Source organism: Pteropus medius, unplaced genomic scaffold (assembly GCF_902729225.1).
Source record: "Pteropus medius unplaced genomic scaffold, Ma_sr-lr_union100, whole genome shotgun sequence".
Taxonomy (NCBI): domain Eukaryota; kingdom Metazoa; phylum Chordata; class Mammalia; order Chiroptera; family Pteropodidae; genus Pteropus; species Pteropus medius.
In genome coordinates this window covers 12,629,295-12,653,817 of record NW_024350926.1, presented here as the reverse complement: position 1 = coordinate 12,653,817, position 24,523 = coordinate 12,629,295, and the positions used below count along the sequence as shown (strand labels likewise).

The 24,523-nt window shown below is 48.4% G+C and overlaps 1 protein-coding gene and 1 long non-coding RNA gene across 4 annotated transcripts; one reads left to right on the top strand and one right to left on the bottom strand.

The window, feature by feature from the left end:
• Positions 1-46: 46 nt before the first annotated feature.
• Positions 47-4,602, top strand: LOC120585560 (uncharacterized). 2 transcript variants are annotated; one of them, XR_005648434.1, is made up of 3 exons: positions 47-249; positions 1,186-1,281; positions 2,783-4,602. It is a non-coding gene; the product is annotated as an uncharacterized LOC120585560 (long non-coding RNA). The 2 variants fall into 2 exon arrangements; XR_005648433.1 differs by lacking the exon at positions 47-249 and having other exon boundaries at positions 266-1,281.
• LRRCC1 (leucine rich repeat and coiled-coil centrosomal protein 1) lies at positions 2,074-23,099 on the bottom strand. Of its 2 annotated transcripts, none has more exons than XM_039841952.1 (18): positions 22,929-23,099; positions 20,409-20,474; positions 19,485-19,652; positions 17,548-17,723; positions 17,242-17,451; positions 15,670-15,866; positions 15,271-15,418; positions 14,232-14,380; positions 13,546-13,750; positions 12,925-13,064; positions 11,459-11,660; positions 10,737-10,922; positions 10,091-10,265; positions 9,191-9,354; positions 6,366-6,574; positions 6,145-6,282; positions 5,142-5,277; positions 2,074-2,594 (listed from the first exon to the last, which is right to left on the bottom strand). In XM_039841952.1, exons 1-18 carry the CDS (start codon positions 22,984-22,986, stop codon positions 2,448-2,450), a joined length of 2,874 nt encoding a protein of 957 aa, XP_039697886.1. In that variant the 5' UTR covers positions 22,987-23,099; the 3' UTR covers positions 2,074-2,447. The 2 variants fall into 2 exon arrangements, with proteins under 2 accessions (XP_039697886.1, XP_039697885.1); XM_039841951.1 differs by lacking the exon at positions 22,929-23,099 and adding an exon at positions 20,791-22,377.
• Between the last annotated feature and the right edge of the window lie 1,424 nt (positions 23,100-24,523).

Sequence of the window (24,523 nt, the reverse complement as noted above, 5' to 3'; positions counted from 1 at the left end):
CGGGGCGCCGGGCGCGCGCCCCCCACTCGCCGCGGCCCCCCGCGGCCGCCGCGTGCCCGGGGCCGGGGGCCCCACGCCTCCCGCTCCGTCCTCCCGGCCCCGCGCTGCGCTGGCCACTTCAGGTCCCTTGGATCGGCGACCGGAGGGTCTTCCCGGCCGGGCCGTCCCGGCCACGGCGCTCGAGCTGCACAGAAGTTGGGGAGAGTCGCCGTCTCCGTGGGGCGGAGTCCTGCAGTCCGCGAACACTGGGTCTTTTTGTTTTCTCTTATCCTTTTGCGCTCGTCATTAGCACTTCTTTTGTCAAATTAAACCCGAGAATGTGTCTTTGATGCTAATGCCAAAGGATTTTTTTTAAAAAACTATTTTCTTGAGGTATAATTCACATGTAAAAGATGTACATACTTATACGACTCGACGAGTGGGAATAAGTATACACCCCTCAAGTTCATCACCACTGAGGCCATAAACACAGTTATCACCTCCTGGAGTCTCCTTAGCCCCATCATGTCCTTGCTTTCGTTCCCGGTTTTACTAATTGGAATCTTCTTGGCGAGTGGAGCTCAAGGTTAAACCTTGCCCCTGCGACACAGCTGAGAAAGGCTGACAGCCCACCCACCCTGCCGCCCACTGGGACTTCCATCCCGCTGAGCCGAAGGCGAGGGGAGATGGCTCGGTGCCACCCGCTTCTAGCACATTGCCTTGAATGTTTCATTCACTCTATGCGCTTAGGACAATTTTCAGACCTTAACCGGGTGTTTTAAAATACTTGTCCATTTTGGTGCTTTTATGCTGCCACGTGGAACCTACTCTTTTCTGAACTATAACTTTGGGTTATTTTCTTACTGGCTGTTCTACAGATTATAATACACATTTTAAATTACCAGCCTTTGGATTAATATTAATTTGGTAAAGCTACGATATCATATTTCCCTGCCCCAACTTCATACAATTTTTGTCGCACATATCATATATAAATTCAACATGTGTAATTGCTTTATGTCTAATAGAATATACATTTATATGGTTCCTCATAAAAATCGACCGTTTGTTGTTTCCATTATTTATTTCTTCCAGTGGATTTGAGTTACTGATACCATTTCCTTTCAGCCTCTAGGGCTGTCTTTTAACTCTTTTCAGGTAAGAGGCCAGCAATAAACTTTGTCGGGGATTGCCTTTATTTTGCAGGATAGTTTTGCTGGATGTGGAATCCTTGACTGACAGATACTGTTCTTCCCATACTTCAAATATGTCATCCTCTGCCTTCTGGCCTCACGGTTTCTGGTAAGTGAACTATAAATTATATTGCTCTTCTATATGAGATAAACCATTTTCTTATTGCTTTCAAGATTTTCCCAGGTTTGACTGTAAAACATCTAAGTGTGGTTCTCTTTGTTTATCCTAGATTTTACCGAAGTTCTTGGATCTGTAGGTGGACCTTTTTTTGGGGGGTCAAATTTAGTAAGTTTCCAGCTATTATTTTCCCAAATTATATATGCCCTCCCCCTCCCCCCCGACTCTCATTACACGTGCTGGTATGCTCAGAGCTGAATGGCAGAGTTCAAAATGAAGCTTGCTGACAATGAAATGTGGCCTTCTCTTTTAGAAGCATTTACATTTCTTCCCCCCGATTCCATTTAATTTTTACACCTTAGCTCACTGGCTACGAGTTAAATACATGGTATTATATTCTTTTAGAAACATTAAGAATAGTTTTTTGTTCTGCACACGTAGGAACATAAGAGATGACGATAAAGTGAAACAGTAATAAATGTCCTGATGTGAAATGAAATCACTTCTAGTTGCAAGACCTCTCTTCATATATAGTGACTAAAGGGGAAAATGAGGAAGTAAGAGGGGAATAGTTTTCCTCCTGAGAAACAAATAATGTCTGTAAAACCTGAAATGTGATCTTTGATGAAAAGCCAAACGCACTATCAACAGGGGTCATGATGAGTGACGTGGAGACAGCATCAGAGGCTGTCTAAGGGTGCCAGATCTCATACGGATTTCAAATGCTTTTTTGGCTATACTTTTGAACATATGAGCATTTAAAAAGAATGGCACTACATCGACTAAAGGACAACCAATAAATATAATTAGTTCTTCATTAACACAATAAGCAACAACAATCAGTCAAGTACTTTCCTAATATAGTTGAATGATGACCTTAATTTTCATTTACATTCATTGGCAAATGTTTAACTCCCAAACAATGCACAGCACAGAAACAAGAAAAAATGTCTTAAGTCTAGTTATTTTGATAGGTTTTTCTAATATACATAATTATCAACAATTTATTATAAAAACCTACATATACAATTAAATACTTTATCAAAAGTCTTTTAAAATAGAATCAGAATGAAATGTGTAGAAAGAGACATTTCCAAGTCATAGCAGTTACTACTGTTACAATATTTAATCATTTTTACAATGTCGGCCGGTCCATTTCAATTAAGTCCTGTCTCAGAACTATCACAATCTCGCTGAATTTCATTCAGAGCAAAAGCAAGTCGCTTGATTTTCGCTTCCATTGCTTTTTTGTTCTTGCATGTTTCTTGCAGAAGTTCACGCATTTCTTCTTCAACCTGATGAACCTAAATAAAAATTTCTTAAATTTAAAAAATGCATTCTGAAAAAAGTTCTTTTTTTATGCATTTTGCAATCTGTGACATTTATTTAAAGCCATGAGGTTACTGCAATGTAACTAGTTCAGATACTATCGGGGGAAATGATGGCCACGCAGCATACAGAGAACTTACGCGCGTATTACCTCTCCCCACAGGTTCCTGTGATAAACACACGGCGATTTCCTGACACTGCTTTAGAGCTTAGAAAATTTGTTCGAGGTTGTGTAGCTTCTCAGCGGCACATCTGGACAGAAGCCCAGCCTCTGACTCCACCCTCCCACTGCCCTGTGCCGCCACGGTCACCTTCCACATGGTCCCTTCCAGACCCTCCAGCCTGCAGCAGCCTCCCCCCGCCCCCGATCCCCTCCTGGGGACCCTACTGCATTCTCAGGTCGCGGTGCTGGCTAGGGACGACCGCCTCTGAGCGACCACTGTATCTTCAGTCCTCCGTCCTCCTCGGAGTCTCTGTGTCTGATACTGTCACCTCCTGCTTGACACCCTCTGTCCGGTGACGCGACAGTCCTGACGGCACCAGCAATCTGACCGTCCCTTTCTGCTCACTCCCCTCTGCCAACTCTCTAGGACAGACTAGACTCTCTCTCAGAAGGCTGATATCTCTCCTGATTTAAATGACCATCGCTACACGATGCCTCGCGATTTCTTCCCTTGTTATCACGTTTAAGCTCTGGTGCCATTTCTCTTGCTCCCGACAGACATGTCCCTGCGATGTCACACTGGACTGGCAGCAGGTCCGCCATGGAACCCAGGACGTCCTTCCAGCTCAGGGCCCATCATCACACTTTAGTTAGTGGTCCCCGCGGGGCCTGGAGAACACGCGGGAGATTTTAGATAAAACATCTGAAACCTCTGTGGACTTCAAACAAAGAGCTGAATTGGGACGAGTCACGCTTCCTCCTCCACTGTGACTGCTGCCCAGCCCCAGCCCCAGCCCGCCGCCCTCCGGGGCAGGCGGCCTCCCAAGGGCGGTGTCGCGCGGTCACAGGCCCGTGGCAGTCGGGGCGAGGAGCGCTGGTTCCCTTCTGCCGCTGAACTCGCTCCCGGCTGCTGCTCTGACCCGTCTTGCAGGGGGCAGGCAGCCCCCCTTCTCCGCGGGGGATGCGGTCCCCTGAAACCGCAGACACCAGCGAACCCTGCGCGTTACGCCTTTTCCTGTGCGCAGCTCCCCACGGTGACACCTGCGAGTTCGGCAGAGGCCACCCACGGCGCGCCGGACGACCACGCTGGCAGCTCGGCGCGCGGCCTCTCGCTCCTTCTCGTCTCACTGTGCTGTGCTCACCCTTCTCGCTCTTGTCACGACGAGGGACGATACAACGCCAAACCTACTCCCGAGTCTGCGCGCCCCTCACGGGCAGCGCGTGGCTTGGTGTCGCTGGTCTCGGGGGGTCGGGTCCCTCGCTGCAGCCCTGGCACAGGCTCGATGCTTTGTGCTGCAACGCGCTGCCGTCAGTCAAAACGTGTTTTCTGTTCGTGTCTTCTGCCCACCAATTTAACGCCTTTTCCATCTTCACCAAGCACGTATCACGCACTGTGGCCGTGACCTTCGCAGCCTGAGGTGTGACAGCAAAACCAGCACGAACCTTTCTCCTCCTTCCCGATTTCACGGCAGCGGATTCGCTCTGACCGCAGACCTCGGCGGCCTCAGCGCGTGGTCTCCTTTATTAAGTCCAGATCGCTCACCTGTGCACTTAGAGGGGCACCGTCCGGCTCTCTGCCAGCATCTCTATTCTTGCGCTTTGGGGCCAGCACTCGCATCAACGTTAGTTGAACACAAGGCCTGTGATACCGAGACAGTCCCTCTGACCACGGGGACAGTGACTACCAGGCGGGGAGCACGGAGTGTGGAGACGCTGGACGGAGGGTGACTGGCGTCCGGGGCAGGACGGGGTGGCAGGGGTTCCCACACACTCAGAATGGCGCGCGACTGAAAACTTAACCACTTGCTGAGTTTTCAAAATATCTGCTCTGACCCCAAACTCTGAATGGAAACTTCAGGGGGCTGCATGCACGTGTACTGTTAGAAAGCTGCACGGGTGATTCTGAGTTCTGCCCCCCACTCGGCATCGCTCTACACTCGTTCCTCCGTCAGTGATGTTAAAGTGACACACTCGATAGCCCTGAACCCGAATTATAATAAAGCACCGCGCCCTGGGAACTGCTCCGCGGCAGTGTCGACCGCGCCGACCGTGTTCACACGCGCGCCCTGCCTGTGTGCAGCCGACGGGCTCGCGGCCGAGATGCGGCCGAGACGGGAATGCTGATCCGGAGGTGGCGGCGCGGGCGCACACTGGCCTCGAAGTTACAATTCTGCGTTTAGCAGAATTACATCCTGCCAGCAACCTGAGCACCACCGCCGTCTGGCCTGGCTTCACGGCCGCCTCGGCAACGTCTTCGTATCTACCTGGCCATTAAATCATGCTGCCTTTCATAGTAATAATTCTCAATTTATTTAGCTGTAACAATTCAGTGCTGATAAATACATTTTACTTACAGTACCTTTAGGTTTGCAGAATCGATATATTTCTGCTTTTCACTTGCCATTTTTATGATTTCAGCTTGGTGAGCTTCGACAATTGCGTCGACTTGTTTTTTAAAGGCATCGTCCATACTATGAAGCTTCTCTAGCGTATCCCTTAAAAAAAGAGAACAAAACCATGTGACTGTGTGCATAAAACTCAGGGGTCTTTTAGGTTTAGATGGCAGTTCTCACATTCACACTTCAGTGGCGGCATAACGCCATGAAGCAGCAAAAGGCTGTGTGGGGTGACTGGACGCAGGCGGGTCCATCAGCCAGCAGTCTCGTAGGACAGGGGGATGACGTCCACGGAAGTTTGGTACATTTTCGCCCTCTGAAAGTTCAAGTACTCTGATTCCATTTATTCTGAGCCTAAGGTTTGTCTTACAAGCACCTCCACAGCTGACTGCCGTCAGCATCTTTTTCTCCGAGTAGGTGAAGTGTGACAGTAACTTGTTTATGAACAGGTAGGTCTGACTTCCCCATGTTAATGCTTAACAGATAAAAACCCTACGTTAATAAACATTTAACAGTATCTGCAAAATTTTAGTGCTAGAAGTTTCTTAGAGGCAAAACGCCATTTCCTTTACGTTAACACATTTTCTTCCCTTTCTTTAAAATCGGCTCTTGCCGTCAGTCAGCGTGTCAGGTCGGCTGTGTCTCCGGGGGCCCGTGTCCCTCCTTAAGTCACAGGCGGCAGCCCCAATACCAGCAGCCGCTTCGGTAAGCACGGCGATGAGCGAGCGTCACGCAGCACCTGCTGTCAGGCGCTGCGCTCATACGTAAATACGCACAACTCGGAACCCGTCAAACGCCGACGGCGGAACCACGGTCTTCATTTTGTGGACTGAATGAAGGAATGGAAAGCAAACACCTGGCGAATGACGACGCCCGACACGTTTCCAGCCTCCCCCTGCCCCCTCCACACCCCAGCGCCCAGGCCCGGCCCCTCCAGAGGCCCGCGTGCGGCAGCCTCGTGCTTACTTCTGTAGTTCGATGCTTTTGTCCCTTTCCGCCTTCAGTGTCCGTTCCTTGTTGTCGAATTTTTCTTTCGCTTCCTTCACTTGCATCTCAAGGTTACTCAGAAGCTCCCCCTTATCGCGCCACTTCTGGTTCAGGGCACTAGCAGGAGAAGGCATGGTCTCAGAAGTGCACCACAAGAGGCAGCCACGTTTCACTTCTCGACGCGAAGGGCCGCGCGGTACCTGTAGGCTTCTCTAATCTCTTCGAGTTCCAGCTCCTTTGCTCGCAACTGCTGTTTCAGCTTTTCTTTTCTCTCGTTGTGTCTTTCCAGTTTCTCGATGATGTCATCCAGTTGCGAAGACTTTTCTTCAAGCTGTTCTTGAGTGCACTTCTGAATTTCGGTGATCTTTTCCTGTAACGTTTTGATTTGTTCCTCTCTTTCCTGTAAACACTTTGAAAAAATCATCAGTAGTTTATTAATTCTAAATGCCTCATTTCCTAATTATAGTTTAAAAGTATTATAAGAACTACGAATTAAAAATCACATGTTCAATGAGCGTCTTAGAACGGATTTACAGCACGTCGTTTATTGCAGCCGATAGAAACATCGCTACTACGTTAAGTGCTGGTAAGAAAAAAAAACTGTCCCACTTACACGTCACGTCAGTGAGTTAGTAATTGTTAGTCGCACAGAGGGAGTCGGAGGGAAGGAAAAGACAGCAGCACGATGCAAAGTTCCAATAACCTAACTTTGCTCTGAGAAGGATCGATGTTTTCATGACAAAACAAACCAAACTCTAAGGGGCTGAGAGCAACACAGTGAAGACCGATGCTGCCTGCGGATATAATGGCAGGAATCGAACTATCTCTACTGTGGGAGGCACAAGTGTTTTCTGCATCAGAGCGAGAAAATACTTTACAGTCTGATTCTCCTCTGTTAAAAGGTCACGTGCAAACAGGCTTTCCAGTCCTCGAACTTCCTTTCACTGTCTTCTGTGCTGCGCCTGACTGTCCGACATTTGCGTCCTGCACAGCAGAGATCAAGGCCCCCGGCGGCGCTGTGAACGCCTGCAGGTTCGCGGCCTCGCATGGCTGGCTCATCCCACGGCACGCCCGGCCGGTGTGCTGGCTGGTGTGCTCTCGGGCGCCGTGGGGACGTCTGGGACAGCCCCGTGCACACCGGCATCAGGCTGCAGGTCAGGAAAGAGGGAGGTGGCGGTCTTTGTTTGTGCCCGGGTTCGTCCCCGTGCTTTTTTCCTTTTGGGAAGAAGGTGGAGGCAAATACTAGAGAAATCTAACTTAAGTTCGGATTCTTGAGTATTACACAGGATGTGGTTCAATTCCTCAGTGTGTTTAGATCTAAAAATTCTAAGCAAAGACAGTCTTTTAATCTTGACCGACATTTGCATAAAAGTCATAAATTATTTATTTGTAGGTCTCTCTGAAATACTTGACTCATATTATCGGGAATCCACAAAAGCTGTAAGAGAATCTTATGAAAGAACCCTATTAATAAAAAGAACAACACTGTAGCTTCGGAGTCTTGTGACCCACACGTACTGAAAAGTCAAAATAATACGCGGGGAGGAAAAGAGATTTTCAAAAAATTTGTTTCTGAATTCCACAGTCAGAAGCTAAGCATAGAATCTACTTAACCGAAGACATTAAATTCCAAATTTTGTAGATTAAAGCGTCGTTATCTCCTTAAGCTGTCAGCTGTGCGGAATTCACCACTGGAGGCTCTGTCTAGCCGCCGTTGTGTTTTGTGTGGTTGGCGGGAAAGCACCATTAATGCTCGTGTCTTCACGGCCGACACGATGCTCCTTAACACATTAAATTGTGGGAAGACAATGCTGCGTTGAAAATCTAAAAACTTATTTTTTAGCAAAAATCTAAAACTAAAATCTGATTTTTGGCTCCATCATGTCATTCATTAATGGTCACTTCCCCCCAACTCTGCTCAGATTGACAAGGCAGCAGTCTCACTGTGCAAGGAGCTATGCCACACACAATGCATTGTACTAATGGACCACCTGCTCTGCCTTCTGAAATTTAAATGCAGATAACTAGTCTGTTTCATATTTACCTTAACTCAAAAGAAAATGAACTTGACTAGATTTTTAAATGGAGAAAAAAGGTTTACTGCTAAAAAATTTCACTAATTTTTAATGCTGTGTGGCATGTATGATATGTTTGAAATTTTGGATACGATGAAACCAAATTTTCAATGGAGTCAACACCGGTATCATTGAGCCGGGTCACGGAGCTCAGGCTCCAGCCCAAACCCGGCTACAGATGCAGCAGCGGCTGAAACCTGTTTATCTTCTGAACCTGACGAAGTTAAGCTCTCAAAGAGTTTCTTAAAAGTGACTAAAGAAAAAAAAAATCAAACCTTAGTAGTTACAATTCCTCTAAAGAATGCGTTCCTAACTTTATGCGTGACAATCACATTTAGAAGCTTCTTGACCTTTTTTTTTTTTAAGAGATAATCCCTATAGGAAAATTTTGAAATTTAAATTTGATTCAGTGTTCAATTGTCAGAAAATCTCTCTGGAGAATTTTTAGGTAAGATGCTTTGAAACAAGTGACCCTGTGAGTTCCCTCTGGGACATGCCAAACTGAAGAAGAGGGTCAAAATGGTGTCCCCTGGGAACGAGCGTGCAATGCGTCTCTTACAATCCACTCACAAACCTTCAGGCACAGTAGAGTAGGTTTTGCATCATTTTGAGAAGTGATTTAGTAACATTGGGAGATACGGTGCTTAAAGAGGGGTATTTTAACATAGAAAATGTTAACTTTCTTGCAATTCTTAACCCTTCATCAACACTATTTCCAGTTATTCCAAAAGGTCATAATAATGTGCCCCATAAAATATTCAAGTGAAAGTAATTTCAAGATAATAAACGAATGTTAAAGGCGAAGGGGTGACTATCGTAAAAGCCCATGACAACCTGTCCCAAATTCCACGGCAGTTGAGAACCATCGTGAGAAATGTTTATTGGATGCTTCCATCCAGATTTTCGAACCTGCTACATGTCCTTTTCCCAAAATAAAATGTCGCACTTACGACTTTTAACTTCGTGATGGTCTCAGTTTGGTCTTCTATGATTTTGCACTTAATCCTTAACGTGTCACTGTCACGGTCATTCGTCTTCCGCAGACATTCGTTCTCTCTGCATAAACTTTCAATTTGAGCCTCTAGTTTCCCACGATTTTGAGCCAGACAGGATCCTAAGAAACAAAAATCACCAGTAACGAACTTTGAAAGACCACGGAGGATTTGTACTTGAAGATGATCTCATTTAACAATATAGTAAACACAGAAACAGAGACTGAAGAAATGAAATGCGTAATGGCGCCACGTGAGAGGAGGGGACGAGAACAGGCCTTGCAAACGCCACGGCTGTCTGGACACTGACACCGCAGACCAGGAGCAAGCAACGCAGGCACGGGCTGCGCCGCCGGGCAGGCCCGGGCACCCAGCGAAACCGTACGGACCGCGGCCGCGCCGCACGAGACCACAGCCCACTGCTCGCGACCGGAAAGCGTCTGTCGCGGCCACAGATCGGAGTTCGCCTCTTGCTTCGCGGTGACGGGAACGGTGACCGGAACAGACGGAGCTCCCTCCCTCCGCGTTTCTCCACAGGTAGTGAGGGGAGCTGCCAGCATTGGCCGGCAAGGCCCGGGCGCCGTTTGCCGCTGCTGCACGGGACGGAACTGTGCTCAACACCCTGTTTGGCTGCAGCGCCGTGAAAGCGCGTTTCAGAAGGGAACCGGGTCGCACAGGGAGGAGACGGTGGCGGAAGCGGCGGAGCCACAGCTGCGCGGCTGATGTGGGGGCGGCTCCCTCCTGCCGGCTCGCGTGGTGTCACCGCGTCTCGGGGTGGCCCGAGGGCCGAGCCCTTCCCTTTCTCTCCAACATTTAGAAAAACGGGCTACTTTCCCGTTGAGAATGTGAGGATTTTACCTTGTTGTGCCAGCTCGTGGCCCCACACTTTTCTTTCTGTCCTTAAACCGTAGATTAGCGACTCCTTGGCTGCGAGCTCCGAAATCAGCTGGACCTTTTCATGCTTGAGCAGCTCTATCTGGATGCTCTTCTGCTTGTCATCTTCGATCAAAATTTCAAGGGTGTTGATTTGATTCTGTTTACTCCCCGAAAACATTGAAAAAATGTGAAATAATTATTAAAGTGCTTTATTTTCTAGTTTTTCATTTTATGAGAAAAGTGTTAAACAAATACAAAGTAAATGTTTCTCAGTCTCACATCAGAAAAAGTTTTAATTTTAGTAACTAAAGGTACACGTGGGCCAGGAAATGAAAAGTCAAAGTGTGCGAGGCCGCTCCGTAAACACTCTGAACGTCTGCGCCTGGGACACTCACATCTCCTTACCAAGCATCCTCACCGGCATCTGAAGCTCACCTGTGGGAAGTAGGTTCTCTTGGGCAAAATATCACTCATGTTTAAAATGGACACAACAGCAATAAAGAAATTAATTTAAAAATCACAATGGATAGATACATCTATAGAAACCCCCATTACCAAAAAATTAATATCAGCAATTCAAATGCTATTTCCTAAAATCATGACGATGCGCTTTGTCACGATGTCTCACCTGTAAATTTGCTGTGGTTTCCTGTTTCAGTTTGGAAACTTCGGCGAGTTTTGTTTTCTGTTCCTTCACTATACAGGTGAGGTCTTTGATCAGAGAGGAAGACTCATTTTCTTTCCGCTGAGCCCAAACAAGAGCGTACTTGCTCTTTGCTAACTCGGTGGCAACGTTTTCAAAACCGTCTTTAACCTACATTTCAAAATTGCATTATAAATAGCACTTCTCTAAAAACGTAGAAAGCATTTCTGGAAACAGCTCACGTCTCATTTTTAGAATCAGAGTTTAGCCAAAGCATAACATGCACAGGTAACGGCTCTGCAGGCCAGGTCGCGTGGTCTGTGCTGCGAGCACTCGACTCTGCTGTGGTGACACGAAAGAAACCCCCGAGAAGAGTAAACACGAGCGTGGCTGTGTTCCGATAAAACTACAAAACCCGGCTGAGGGCCAAAGGTGCCAGTCCCCGCGGCACACTGCGTGGTGACAGGACTGGGCCGGACCCCCAGCCCCCGCCCCGGCGCCACCTCGCCGGCTGCTCAGCTTCTGCGGCGGCCCTGGACGGTGGCCGTGACCGCCTGAGGGAAGTGCGGCTCCGAGGCTTAAGCGACCTGCAGCACAGACACTGTGCAGCACAGACAGAGCCGGAACCGTCAAACGCACGTCTCTGCCGTCCCCCACCTCGCGGACTGTTTTTGACAAACAGCTACGCGCACACCCTTACGTCTTACATCTCTAAACCTTTTGGCTTCGACGGTGAGCGCGAAGCGGAACTCGTTCTCCAAGTCCAGGTACTGCTGGCTCAGCGCCTCCACCTTCCCTTGGTACTCCTTTATCTCCTCCTCGTGCCGCGCCTCCTCCTTAGCTACTTCCTTGGCCACGGCTTCCTGGAACTCAGCATCACTAAAAAACTCCCTTGTTTCAAGTTCTTTCCTGGAGTGAAAAGCAAATAAAAATCACAGAACTCTGTTCACCCACAAAGAAAAAACTTCAAGGTCTTTAAATAATCATTAACTACTATATATTCTCTAATTTTAATTTAAAGCGAGCGCCTCACTGCTGGGGACAGGACAGAAAAAGACACGGGCTTGACCTGACTGCTCCGCACGATGGGGGCGGATGGGGGGCCGACGGGGGCTGGAGAGGCAGGCCGCGGCTTAGCCCTGGGCGGCTCGGGGGTCACCTGGCTCAGGCCACCTGCAGTTCTGCTTCACTGCACCTCCCACTCTGGCTGAGTCTCCCACACACAGTCTGAGTTGGTACTGGTGGTTGGTTCATAGAAAAAACTCAGTGACCGTGTGGAATGAGGCGGCGATCTGACACAGGGCCGCTTTTCATGTGTGCCTGCATTCCTTAGAGCTCTCCACTATTTTTCTGGAATAAATCAAGCCCGTGATAGGAAATCCATCATTTCCAGTTTTGGTTTCTTGAAACTAGTAGAAGAAGTTACAAAACATATAAAGAGCACGAAGTATAACACTTTAGAGCTCTGTGATTAATTTTCCCTGATTTTATAGCTGTCCTGCCTACATGTATGACAACTTTCCCCGGAGTATCAAAATTTAATTTATACTTTACGATTTTAATTCTGTAAGAACACGAACGCAACAGGTCTGGAAACAAACACGACTGGCCCACGGCCATCACCCCGCTGGACGGGCAGGGCAGGCAGGGGAGACGCCGCCCCGCGTGTCCGCCTCCCCGCGGACTCACAGGCCAGTCTGGCCGCTGCCTTTTACTGGGAAGACCCCTTCGTTGGGACGCAGGCTCGCCTGCTGGTTTGCGTGCTATCTATGCCACGCTGGTGCTGCGAAGGCCCAGCCAGGCACGGCCTGCGAAGCCTCAAATTCTGAAGCCCGGCCCTTCGCGGAAAAAGCCGTGCTGACCCCCGCTTCAGAGGAATGAAGAATCCTGATTAACGGTCACCTGGAGGTCCAGGAACAGTTTTCTGTATCTCGCACAACCAATTTCGATCGGGTTTGGGGAAATGCAAACTGGCTTCATCGTTACAAGCCCGCCCGTCCGCGGGGTCGCCTGTTCGTCTGGGAGCTCCCGGCGCTCTGCGGGCGAGGCGGAGGCGCCCACGGGCCTGTGCTCTCCCTAGAGCCACAGCCACCAGGCTCCGCCCTGCCAGGTGCCCACCAGCTTTTCTGGGGAGGGGAGTGGGGAGCAGCCTCCGGACGTGGTGCTCACTTACCTGTGCTCCTCTTCCTTCAGCGACAGCAGGTCATGAAGCTGCTGCACCTGCTCCTTTTCCTGGTGAAGGGACGTCCGCAGCAGGCTGATCTCCCGGTCGGCGGCGGCGGCTTTGAGCTCTACCTCCTGGATGAGCCGCATCTGGGCGCACACACACACACACAGTCAGGGTTCAGGCCACCATCTCGCGGTTCCCCGGAGAAACGTGCCTTCTATGGAAGAGTCTAGTGACTCTGTTCACTTTCAGACCTTACGTCACCACGACACTGTGGCGGAGAAACCGCAGCGCTGGCGGCCTACCGGCATCGCAGACTCGAGGGCGAGTCCCACCCAGAAAGTACGAAAACGAGATGCCACCGGTGCCTGGGGGCCTTTGGAGGTGGCCTCTCCGGAACACAAGCCGATTGCCCTCGGTGTCCCCCCAATTCTTATGCTGCTCTGTGGGTGCCGGCGGCCCTCACTCAGAAAGAATCCCACGGGTCACATTAGTTACCAACGAAACTATTTCTGCACAGAGCCTAACACCTTTTGCGTTTACCGCGTAACGACGCAGTTTCAGGACAGAAGCTGCGGCTGTGTGTGCGTGTGTGTGCGCGCGACTGACCCGTGAGAGCGGAGGTACCTGTGCCGCCTGCTGCTGCCCCTTCTGCCTCTCCACTTTCTCCAGCGCCTTTTCCAGGGTTCGCAGGTGCCGAATGTGGTCCTCTTGCTGATCTCTTGCTTTAATCAACTCAATCGTTAGCTTTTTAATTTCACTTTGAAGTTTGTGAACCATAACTTCCAGCTGTACTTTGGAACTTCTCTCTTTAAAAATAATGTCCTTCAGCCTAAAGCAGAAAGCAAATGTGGCTTTAAAGCACATTACCCACCAAAAAGGATAAAAACTGTAGTCAACATCCAAGGTTACAGTCGAGAGGAAGATCTGAAGTATGTTTCAAACGCGCATTGGATTAAGAAATGGCTGAGACACAGGACGTGCCTCCCCATCCCTGACACTGATGGTGAGGAGCAAGAAGGATCTACCTAGATCGCCGAAGTGTCACTCCACGTGACCTTCACTATGCAACAGGGCCCTGGCTCAGGCACAGCCCGGGCCCCCCCTGCGCACCCGGCTGACCGTGCCCGGCCTGACGGCCCACGCCGACGCAGCAGGAGCTCTGCTCACGCAGCAAGCTCATCTTGAGATGAGATCACTTCAAGCTGAACGACAGCCGCACGCACTGTGACCCCACGCCAGCCGGTTCAGGAGGAGGCCTCCTAGGCCGGCACCCCGCATGCGGCGGCAGCTCCAGGAGACTGGCCCCTCACCTGTCCGTGGTGAGCAGGGCCAGGCACTGGATGTCGTTCTTCTCGTTCGCCTGTTTGTGCAGCTCGTCGACATAGTCCATGAGCTTCTTTTCAGCCTGCTCGGCTTTCCACCTCTTCTCTCTCTCCTGGTCCAGCTGTTCAACTAGTACCTACGAGACGACAACGGCGTCAGGCGGCCTTGGACACGTCCTCTCGCTGCCCCGACTTCTCACTCAGAGCAGGGAGACGACAGTCTCTCACGCCAAAGGCCACGTGAGAAGCAAACGAAATGCCGGACGCGGAGCACGCCGCCGCGCGGGCACGTGACCACTGCTCGGTAAGGGTTAGCTGTCACGACTGTCAGTGACCATCGCCACTACCTGTTCAAGATGAAAGCCTCTGCTTGAGAATGCGAGGAGGAAACCACCAGTGCGAAATGTTTAAAAAGCAGTCGCGGCCCTGGAAGAGCAGCGCACACTGCGATCGAAACCCGTCCCCACGAAGCGCATGGGGCGTCACAAAACGCACACATCAAACAACGCGCATCACAAATTCTTACTGACGTGGGACGGTTATGGCAAATGGCGAGGAACTCTTAAACTCTCGAACGCCTCCTACTCTGAAATCCAGGGGCCCACACCGGTTTCAGGACAGTCCACGGCGTGCGTGCGTGCGTGTGTGCATGTCACGATTACTCTTCTGAGGGCACAGACCTCCTTACACATCTGAAAGGGTCTGAGACGTGAGGAGCCACTGCTTTAGAGAGTAAGTTTGAAAATTTAGACCTGTTTCCTCCTCCAAAAGCACGTCACACGTGATTTCACAGAAATCTGATCTCAAATAAATGTATAATTTCCATTCCTCTAAAAAGTACAAAAATTATAACATTCCAAAACATCTAGAAGCCAGGAAGGGAAAAATGAACTATCTCGTCACTCCAATAAAAATACACACAATATAAAAATATGCATAAAAATATGCATTATTTTTCTGAAACTCACTACGTGTGTAAAAACTAAGACTATTGCAATCATTTTTTCCTTAATCTCGTCCATCCTACCCGGTAGGTGTTGTCTTCTGAGCTACTTTTGTCCACTTTAATTAGTTCTGTCTTCTGCTCTTCCGGTTCTTCTGACACATCATAGTTCGCTAACGATGACCGTACGTATAATTCTTTAAAAATAGGTTGTTTCATTTTACGGTTACCACTGCAAAGAATAAAACACAGGAAATCACCCAGAGATGCACAGCGTCTCTAATTCTCGCGCTCAGGCACTCACAATCTGTCACAGAGACAGGGCCCCTCCTGCATGCACTTGGCTGACCGCGCTGACCGAGGCTGAGAAGTCACATGCTGACGTTAGGAGGACACCGCCACCACGAGCTAGCTCTGAGCAGGAAGCCAGCACTGCTGGCTTGTCTGGTGCCTCATCTGAACTTCCAAAACGGAAACAAGTACCTTATAAAGGGATTGCTGTTCTTATTGTGGTGCTTAATAGTCTGAATAGTTTTGGAATAATATGGGATTTTTGATCTTCGAGGAATTTTTCTATTACACTCTTTTCTGTGTCCATAGTCACTTTCAGAAGTCACATCTGTGTCTCTTTTAGGTCTGAGATCTTTCTCGGGAACAGTATCTATTAAAGAACTAGAAGTCTAGAATAAAAAAAACGAACAAAGTTTGTTAAAAGTTCGATTCAGTATATAAGATTAAAATTTGAAATTTCTCAAAGTACTGTAACTTTTACAAGATTAAGGGTTTATAAACCAGGTATGTTTGGAATTAAGCTCCTATGTGGCTGACTCTCTCAAGATAACAATTATAAACTCTGGACAAAATACAAACAAAATGACAAACACTATTTGGAGGGCCTGACAAGAGAAAAGGAGGCTTGTTGCAGAGGGGCGCTGACACCTGGGAAGAGAACCAGGTGGGTGATCTGGTAATTACAGTCCCAGCCTGAGAGCTATCACACTGAGCACTGTGCAGGGAGCCTCAGAACTCACGAAGAGAACCTGGGCTTTTGGGCCCGAGGAATCAGAGGACAGCACAGGGTAGATGAAGAAGCCCAGTAAAGAACAAAAGAATGGAGCGCTGCCCAAGGGACAAAGTGACAGGGAAAGTCAGAGCAAGTTCAGTGCTTGATACAACAGAAACGTCAACACTCCTAGGAGGCCCATAACAGCACCTTGAGTCTCCACGACAGTCACAATGTCCAGAATAAAATATAAAATGCTCACGACAGGAAGAGCCAGGAAAATATGACCAACTCTCAAGAGAAAAGGGGGTCCATGGGAACCAACCTGACAGGGGCCAAGTGTTCAAGCAAAAAGGCAAGAACTTCAAAACAGCGATCGCAGCTGTGCTCCATGACATAAAAAGATATGCTTAGCGTGAATAGAGACAAGAAAACTCAGCTGAAAAATAGAACTTATTAAAAAAAAAATTTTTACAACTGAACAACACATCTGAAGTAAAAACTGATTGGCTGGGCTTAACAGAAGAGTGAGTGATAAAAGAAAGAATAAGTGAACGCGAAGACAATTGAGTAGAAATGATTCGATGTGTAGAAGACAGAGGAAAAAGCCGGTAAGATGCACAGAGCCTCAGAGAACTGCGGGACAAGATCAGAAGGTCCAAGTGGAGCCTGAAGAGAAAGGAGAGAGAACGGGGCAGAAACACGTTTGAAGAAATGATGCCCAAAACGTCCCCAGGTGGGTAAGGACGCACATTTACGGATTTCAGTCGCTCAGAGAAGCCCAAAGCAGGAGTATGAAGCACAACGGAAGAAGTCACACTATACGGATCTGAAGAACAAGGAAAATGAGTGACAGGCACGTTCCCTTCTCTACCGCTGCTCCTACAGCAGAAGCCGACGTCTGGAAGATGGAAGCACACGCACAGCCCGCCGGCGCGTTAGATACGGGTGGTTTCTGGTTGGTCAGTCTGTGTGCGATTTTTACTTGAAATTTTCTTAACTACTTTTTCTTCAACAAACAAATTACTTAGAAAAATGGAAAAAATAGTTACTTCATTTAGAAGCTGTATAAATTGATCATCTAATTTCTGAAGTTTCATCTCATTCTCAAAATCGGTTTCATGATTAACTTTCTCTTGCTGAGCAGACGGACACACAGATGTAAAGGACGTCAAATCATTATCTGCTGGTGTGTTTGCAAACTGTTCCAAGGGTACCATGTCACTGATGGGTGGTGTCACTACTGGAATATTGTCAATGACCTGTGACACAGACACAAACCAAAATCCTTACAATGTACTTACTAATTAAATTCGAAGCAAAAACTTAACAGACTAGAAAAAAACACATTACTGTACCTCATCTTCACTTATGTTTAGGGGAGAATCAGAAGAAACTAAATTATCCAAGAGGCCTTCAAAGCACTGTAGACGCGATGAATTTACTTCTGACAGATTCACTGGCTCACCAAATATGTTCTTGCAATCTAGGATTCGAAGCTGTGGCAAAGTCTGGAGCATAACTGCTCTGTACCCTGGGAAACAAATCATTTCAGATGAATATGCACATTTAAAAAAAAATAAGGTTAATTATTTCTTAAGTAAACTAAATTTATCGGCTAACGGATATATCGCCTGAATGACAAATGTCCTGGAACACGGCTAAGTGGTATGACATGAAAGCTACCAGGCCTCTCCCAGTAGGTAGTCGGTAACTAGAAAACGAACACAAGCTCCACTCCAAACCCTCCTGAGGAAGGCCAGCTACTTAAAGTCATCGCCGTGGGATTCAGCTTTCGTGAAAGTGCTTTAGAGTAAACGTGTGTGCACTATGGCCAGGAAGCCTGACATGCCATCGTCACGTGCCACGCGACGGGTGGGGGCCAGAGCATTCTGCTGCTGAGGAGATAGATCCCCATTTCCCTAAATCACAGGAGACTGCGATTTTGACAGGCAGCCCACCGAGCGTTCAAGGATGTCTTTATTTTCCGTAAGTGCAACTAAATATGACAAATCTGGCAAGTTAACGTTAATTTGGTATTTAGGCTTGAAACATTTTTTGTTTAACTTTAGTTTTAAGACCAAGTAGTTAGAAATAAAAAGACCAATGAAGAACTCCAACAGAAAGAAGGTCTGGCAAATTAACATTGGAAATGTCGAGGAGAGAAGCATCATTTTGGTAGTAAGCGGCCCTCCAGTTCTGGGCGGAGGGGGACTGCGCTGGGGAAAAGTGGAGGACAAAGGACCAGACGGCAGGAAGCAGAGGCTCTCGAGACAAGATTGTTAGGAAAAAAATCCAACTGTGGGATCGTAGAGAAAACATTAAGCTGTTTTAGAAACAAGATCTTCTTCCAAGAAAAGGGTTAGCCCGGAAGACTGAAATCTGCGCTGACTCTGAGGGCGACTCTCACTGTCAGGCCCACGGGGCTCCGCGGACCTAGCGGTTGGACGGACGGGTCTCCACTTGGGGCGAGCCGTCTCGGGGCCGCGAGGAGCCCGCGCAGGTCTGCGGCCGGCACCGCGCTCGGCCCACTGTGCCTCGCCGCCGTGCGAGCTGTCAGCTCATGGAGTGGGTTCCAGGGAGGGCGGGCTGGTCGGCCTTGGCCCTGCCAACCTCGATGATGCTGGACTAAGTCCAGTGACATGTCAGCAGCATCTCCTATGTATCGTATTAAGTTTTCTTGAAAAATTCATTTATTAAAAAATAACAATACAGGCACGTGCTGTAAATTTGAAGAGTGCACAGTGAACAGTTTCGCTAACATTTCCTAATGGCCGGCTCCCTTTCCGCCCCCAGGGCATTTCCTGATCCCCGGCTAGCTGGCACTGGAGGTAGCCATTATTATCCGTTTTGGGCATTCTTGCTGTTGCGTGTGTATACCCAGCAAACACACACACACACACATTGCCCTTTGCACAGAAGCGGTAGCCTGTTATATGAAATGGTTTTGCAATTTGGTTGCTTTTCTTCTCTTAACAGTGTATCTTAGAGATCACGCAGCTAAGAGATTCTATTCTTCCATCGTGGCTGCATAGTGTTATGCTATGAGACTATCGCGACGTAATTTAATTTTGAGGCATTCACTTATCAAATGTAAAACTGTGTAAAGAGAATTGTTTATCTGTTCACTCTGTGTTCTTTTAACAATTCAGTTTGTCTGATAAAATAATTTGCAATTACGTTTTTTCAGATACATAATAAAAAGTTACAAAGTTTAAGACAAATAAACGCCAGCCAGTCAAAGGAAATAAAGATCTAAACATGAGCTGTTACAAAAAGCACTAACTGTTCCTACCTGGTACCCGACAGACGGGATTGTCCTCTCCATCCTTCTCCAAAATAAGGTTGGTCAGGAAGTGCAGGCCCACCACGCACTGGAGCAGGTGATGGATGCTGTCTATGCAGTTGCTGTGCAGGTCGACATACCGAAGCTTATGTCTGATGCCGTGAAGGGGTATAAAACCTGCAAAACGAAAAAATCCTTTTTGATGCCATGGCAATTTCTCCAACAGCGTAATAAAGGTTTTTATAGCTCTGTTTTGAGAGGCGACGGAGCAGCGTTCAAGAGACCAGCAGCGAAGAGCTATGTCCGCAGCAGGTGTACCATTTTGCATTCTACCAGCAATGTCTGCAAGCCCTACCTGCTCCACAGCCTCACCTGCACTGTGTGCTGTAGTCTCTAAAGCTGTCTGTTCCAGCAGGTGTGATGTAGGTCTCTCTGTGGTTTTTCCTGGGCATTGGCTTAGTCACTAAGGATGACAGACGTCTCTTTTTCATGTGTTTGTTTGCCATCTGGGTATGTTCTCGGGCAGTGTCTGCTCAAATCTTTGCTTATTTTTTGGAGGGTGACCTGATCTCATCTGTTCCCCGCCCCGACAATGTAAGCCCTGTGACAACATGAACCTTACCTGTTTGTTGTTCCTTGTCATAACTATAGAAGTGTTTGATACAGCGATCTTCAGTAAACACTTGAGTAAATAAATGATCTATCTTATCCAAGACACACATTTTTCAGATAAACTTCATCCACAAAAGCATATACTTTGCTCAACAGCATCCGGCAGTGACAGACCTACAGTTAACACTCAATTCTAACCCTTTCGCATCTTCCAAAAAGCTTTAAAAAATTAAAACTGTTTTTCAACATGTTGAGCTCAGTCTAACTCATCACACGTGGCAAATATTCAGCATTACAGAAGAATTAAGCACATCTACTTACCACTAAGATCGTTTATGTGGTTATAAGATAAATTCAGTCTAGTCAAATTAATTAGTGCATCGAGTCCTAAAATAAAATAAGATAAAATAAAATAAAGCTTTTATAGGATTCGAATAAACAATTAATTGGTCATATAGTATTATACTACTAATTCAGACTGTTTGGAAGCAAATCTACAGTCTGGTAACTGTAAAATCAATTTTATTGGCATTTTGCAAAATACTTTAAAAAGACTGATAACTTTTCTAGAAAAAATTTTACATGATAAATTTTAGGTCAGTTTTCAAAAGTTTATACTATTTATTCCATTCTTTCGGGAAGAAGAAAGATGGATTTAAATCATCTTCCTTGTCCAAGTATTACACAAAAATCACTTACAAACCTTCTACTCTTGTGATCAAATTGCAGGACAAATTTAAAGTGCATAGTTTTGTGAGTGTGCTAAGCCCTTCGATTTGACTTATTTGATTAGATGACAGATCTAAATGTTGTAAATTCCAAACGTGACCAATGGCTTCGATCTTCGAGATGTTATTGCAATGAAGGTTGATGGCATGAAGGGTTGAATCTAAGGATAACTCTGATATGCTATAAAATAAAATATATATTATCACAAACAAGTAAAAGATGGACTTTGAAATCATGACCAGACAGTTAACAGTACCCCAACAGCACGCAGATAACGAGTATGGGCCCTACTCATTCCATTACAACGCCATGCCCACTCGGTGGCCTGGAAATGTCTCGTAGGGAACAGTGCTCCTTACCACTGACCAGCATTTTGGACCATTTGTACAAACAAGGAACTCACTCGAGACAGGCAAGTGACCCTACTCTGGGTGTTTCCAGCTGCTATATGCAAACGGCCATCAGCACACAGTGAAGGCAGTACTGAGACGGGCCTGGAACCCTAAGACGCGGGTTCAAGTCCGCACTCTTCCACGTTTTTGCTGTGCTGAGTAAATGGGTTAACGTTTCTGAGGCCCAGTTTCTTCTCATTTAATCCTCACCTCTCTAAGCTGTAGGTATCACAGATACTGAAGATTATCAGAATTAAATTACTTGCCCAGGTTCTTATAGTTATTACCTGACTGAGCTGGTATAAATCTGGATCTGGCACTGGAGTTTATAACCTTACTTCCTTCACCGTCTGCTGATTTCAAAACAAAGCACTGGGCATTGGTATTTCTAGTGCAACAGTGCCTGCCTGCCCTCCCTCCTCGAAATCTAGAATGCACCGCCTCTGAAAAGCACTCCCATCTTCATTCTCTCAATTGCTGCCACTTAAACTGAACCTCTTCTGAAGACAGAAGCTCCAGGAAAACGCCTCACAGCACACAGAGTTCAGAGGAGCTGGATGGAGGCACAGTCAGGAACCGGGACACAGTGTCCCCAGCATCTGTTCCACGTTCTGTGTACTTCTGACAGAAAAAGATAACGCATTTCTAAACTTCAAACGAGCAATCTCTAAATGTGACTGTCTGCAATACTTTCCTACTATCTAGCTTCTGTCATTTCCTGAACCATTATTTAGTCCACACCTTATGCTATTAACAACTGCTCTTCATGACATTCATTTTCTGATATATTCTGGCTTACAGAAATTAATATGGTGCAGATAACGTGGCACAGTAGAAAAAGTAGACAGCGAATTTAGACCGAAATGGGTTTGAATTTCAACAGTCTTTCATCAGGTGCCTGAAGTTGGTAAATTATTTAGATGCTGAGCCTCAGACTTGTAATCTGTAAAATTACTACCCTGCAGAACTGCTGTGAGGATAAGTGATGACATATGTGATGTACACACACAGACTGCTCTGTAAATGACAGCTACGACTAAGTTAAACTGTACATATTCCTTTGAAAACATCCCCCTGGGGTCTCCTGACAGATTTTACAGCAGGATCTAGAACACGATGCTTTAATAACCAGCAGCAAGGTTCGCGTAGAGGAAGGCGCGCCACAAGGGAACAGCGCGTGTAAAGGCACGGAGAAGCCTAGGATGGCCCACCCGGAGCCCGGCACAGGTGGAGAAGCGCCGATGAGGGCGGGCAGGGGCCGATGGGGGACGCGGAACCCAGGGCCCCCTGTGCCATGCGTAAGCTTGGGTTGCACGAACTAAATAGGGTTACGTTTAAAACTTTCAAAAAGTCTACGAATACGTGCATCGCAGCGCCCCGCGGAGGAGGAATGAGGACGGGGGCAGAGAGCGCCGAGGCAGAACCCACGGGTGCGGCAAACCCTCCTGCACGGCCGCCGCGTCGTGCCAGGGCGGGAGCGGGGACAGGAGGGACGCGCGGCGGGGGCAAGCAAAGGACTCGCAGGCGGGAAAGGAGAGCAGGGAGGACCAGCCCGCAGGCTCCCGGACGCGCGGGGGGGAGGGAGCGCGGGGCCGGCGCTGCCACCTCGGCGGGCACTGTCGCGGCCCGGCGGGCGGAGGCCAGGGGGCGCGCCCTCCCCGGGACCCCCGCGCCCCGCCCCTCCCGGGATGCGCGGGCCCCAGCCGCGAAGCGCCGGCACCTCCGCAAGCCTTTGTCCATGAAGCACAGGTCCCCGCAGCTGCTGTCGCCGTCTTCATTCTCGCCTTCCGCCTCCACCGGCGCCTCCATGGCACCGGCGGCCGGAAGCGGGGGTCCCAACCGGCGCCCGGCGCTGGATCCGAGGGCCCGGAACACGCCTCCCGGCGGGCGGAAGTGCGGCCGGGGGGCGGGGCCCGGCTCCTCCAACCGCCGGCGGCCGCTTCCCGCCCGGCCGCGCCGCCAAACCGGAAGCTGGGCGCTCGGCGGCAGGCCCCGCCCCCTTTCGCGGCAGCCCCGGCGCCCTGGGCGCTGGCCGTAAAGCGAAGCCGTTTCCGGCGCGAGGTGCCGGGCCGTGGCGGGCCGCGCCGTGCGTGCTCGCATTGGAGGCGGCAGGTCGCGCGCACGCGCACTCGCGCAGCCGCTCCCTCGCCGCCTCGGCGACTGTTCGGCCGCGCCCGGAGCCTCACCTGGGCCCGGCCTCGCCCCGCCCGCGCGCATCCTGCAGTGCGGAGCCCGCTTCCGGCGCCGGGGCATCTGAGCCCGCTGTGTCCCGTCGGGGACGGGTCCTGTCGGGAAGTTAGTGGCGGCTGAGCAGCCTCGCTGGGTCCAGGGGCGCTCGGGGCATGAATGGCACCCAGAAGGAAAACGCCACCGCATGAAGTCAAAGAACCTCCTGATTAGATTGCTCTTTGAGTTACGGGAATATTTAAAAATGGAGACAAAATGTATAGCTCAACTCTGAACCTGTCACTATTGAGCTAAAATCTAATGTGCCCTCCCATCAGTAATCAAATAAAGGCCTAACTTTCTAATCGAATATCGGAGGTATTTCCAGGCTTACCTGTCATCGGTCTAGTGTTTAGCTCTGCATATCGTGTTCTAAAACTTGTAGCCACAGTACTGTTTCCTATAGCACATGCTTTGCCATGTGTCTTCAGCGCCTTCCAAACAAGAGATGAACTTAGAAACCGGCTTCTTGATTCTGGGCTTGCTGGTGATTTTTTTTTTTTTTAACCAATGGAATTGAAATTCTAGTGCTAGTCCCAAGACGTCTAGTGCTGAGCCTCAAGACATCTTCTTGCATGTTTATGCTTGGGAGACTATCTAAGCTGCTATTTGAACAAGCAAGGGCTAGCCTACTGGAGGATGAGATCACATGGAGCAGGAGCAAATCACCCACCTCAGGACACAGATGCCCACATGAGCCCAGAAGTGCTTAGCCGAACCCAGCCCAAACTGTCAAATAACAGAAAGAACTAAATAAAGGATTTTGTTTTAAACCAGTACATTCTGCAGGGGATGTGTTATGTAGGCTTAACTATAACGGAACGTCAATTAAAATAGAGATTTTCAGTGGGGATCAGTATTAGAGTCTTACCTTAGACAAGTAACTGATGTAATGATATTAAATGTACCGGATCTTTCCTCCAAAATCATGGGCACTATAATCAAAATCCTGCCTATAGTCAGTGGAGTTCAAAAATTGTAGGTTTTGTTTGAGGTGCGTCTTCCTGGTTCCCCCACAGCTTTCCTTGGCTTTCCACTCCTCATGGCAATTTCAGTTACCATTGGTTCTCATTTCTAAGTTCCAAAATT

What these genes read in the sequence shown, in the direction of transcription:
- LRRCC1 (XM_039841951.1), bottom strand. Translation starts at nt 21,052, where the DNA reads ATGATTTCAAAGTCCATCTTTTACTTGTTTGTGATAATATATATTTTA. An exon ending in TCCCGTCTGTCGGGTACCAG is followed by an intron (nt 17,724 to 19,484) that starts GTAGGAACAGTT and finishes TTTGTTTCCCAG; the next exon opens with GGTACAGAGCAGTTATGCTC. An exon ending in CAGAAGACAACACCTACCGG is followed by an intron (nt 14,381 to 15,270) that starts GTAGGATGGACG and finishes GTCGTCTCGTAG; the next exon opens with GTACTAGTTGAACAGCTGGA.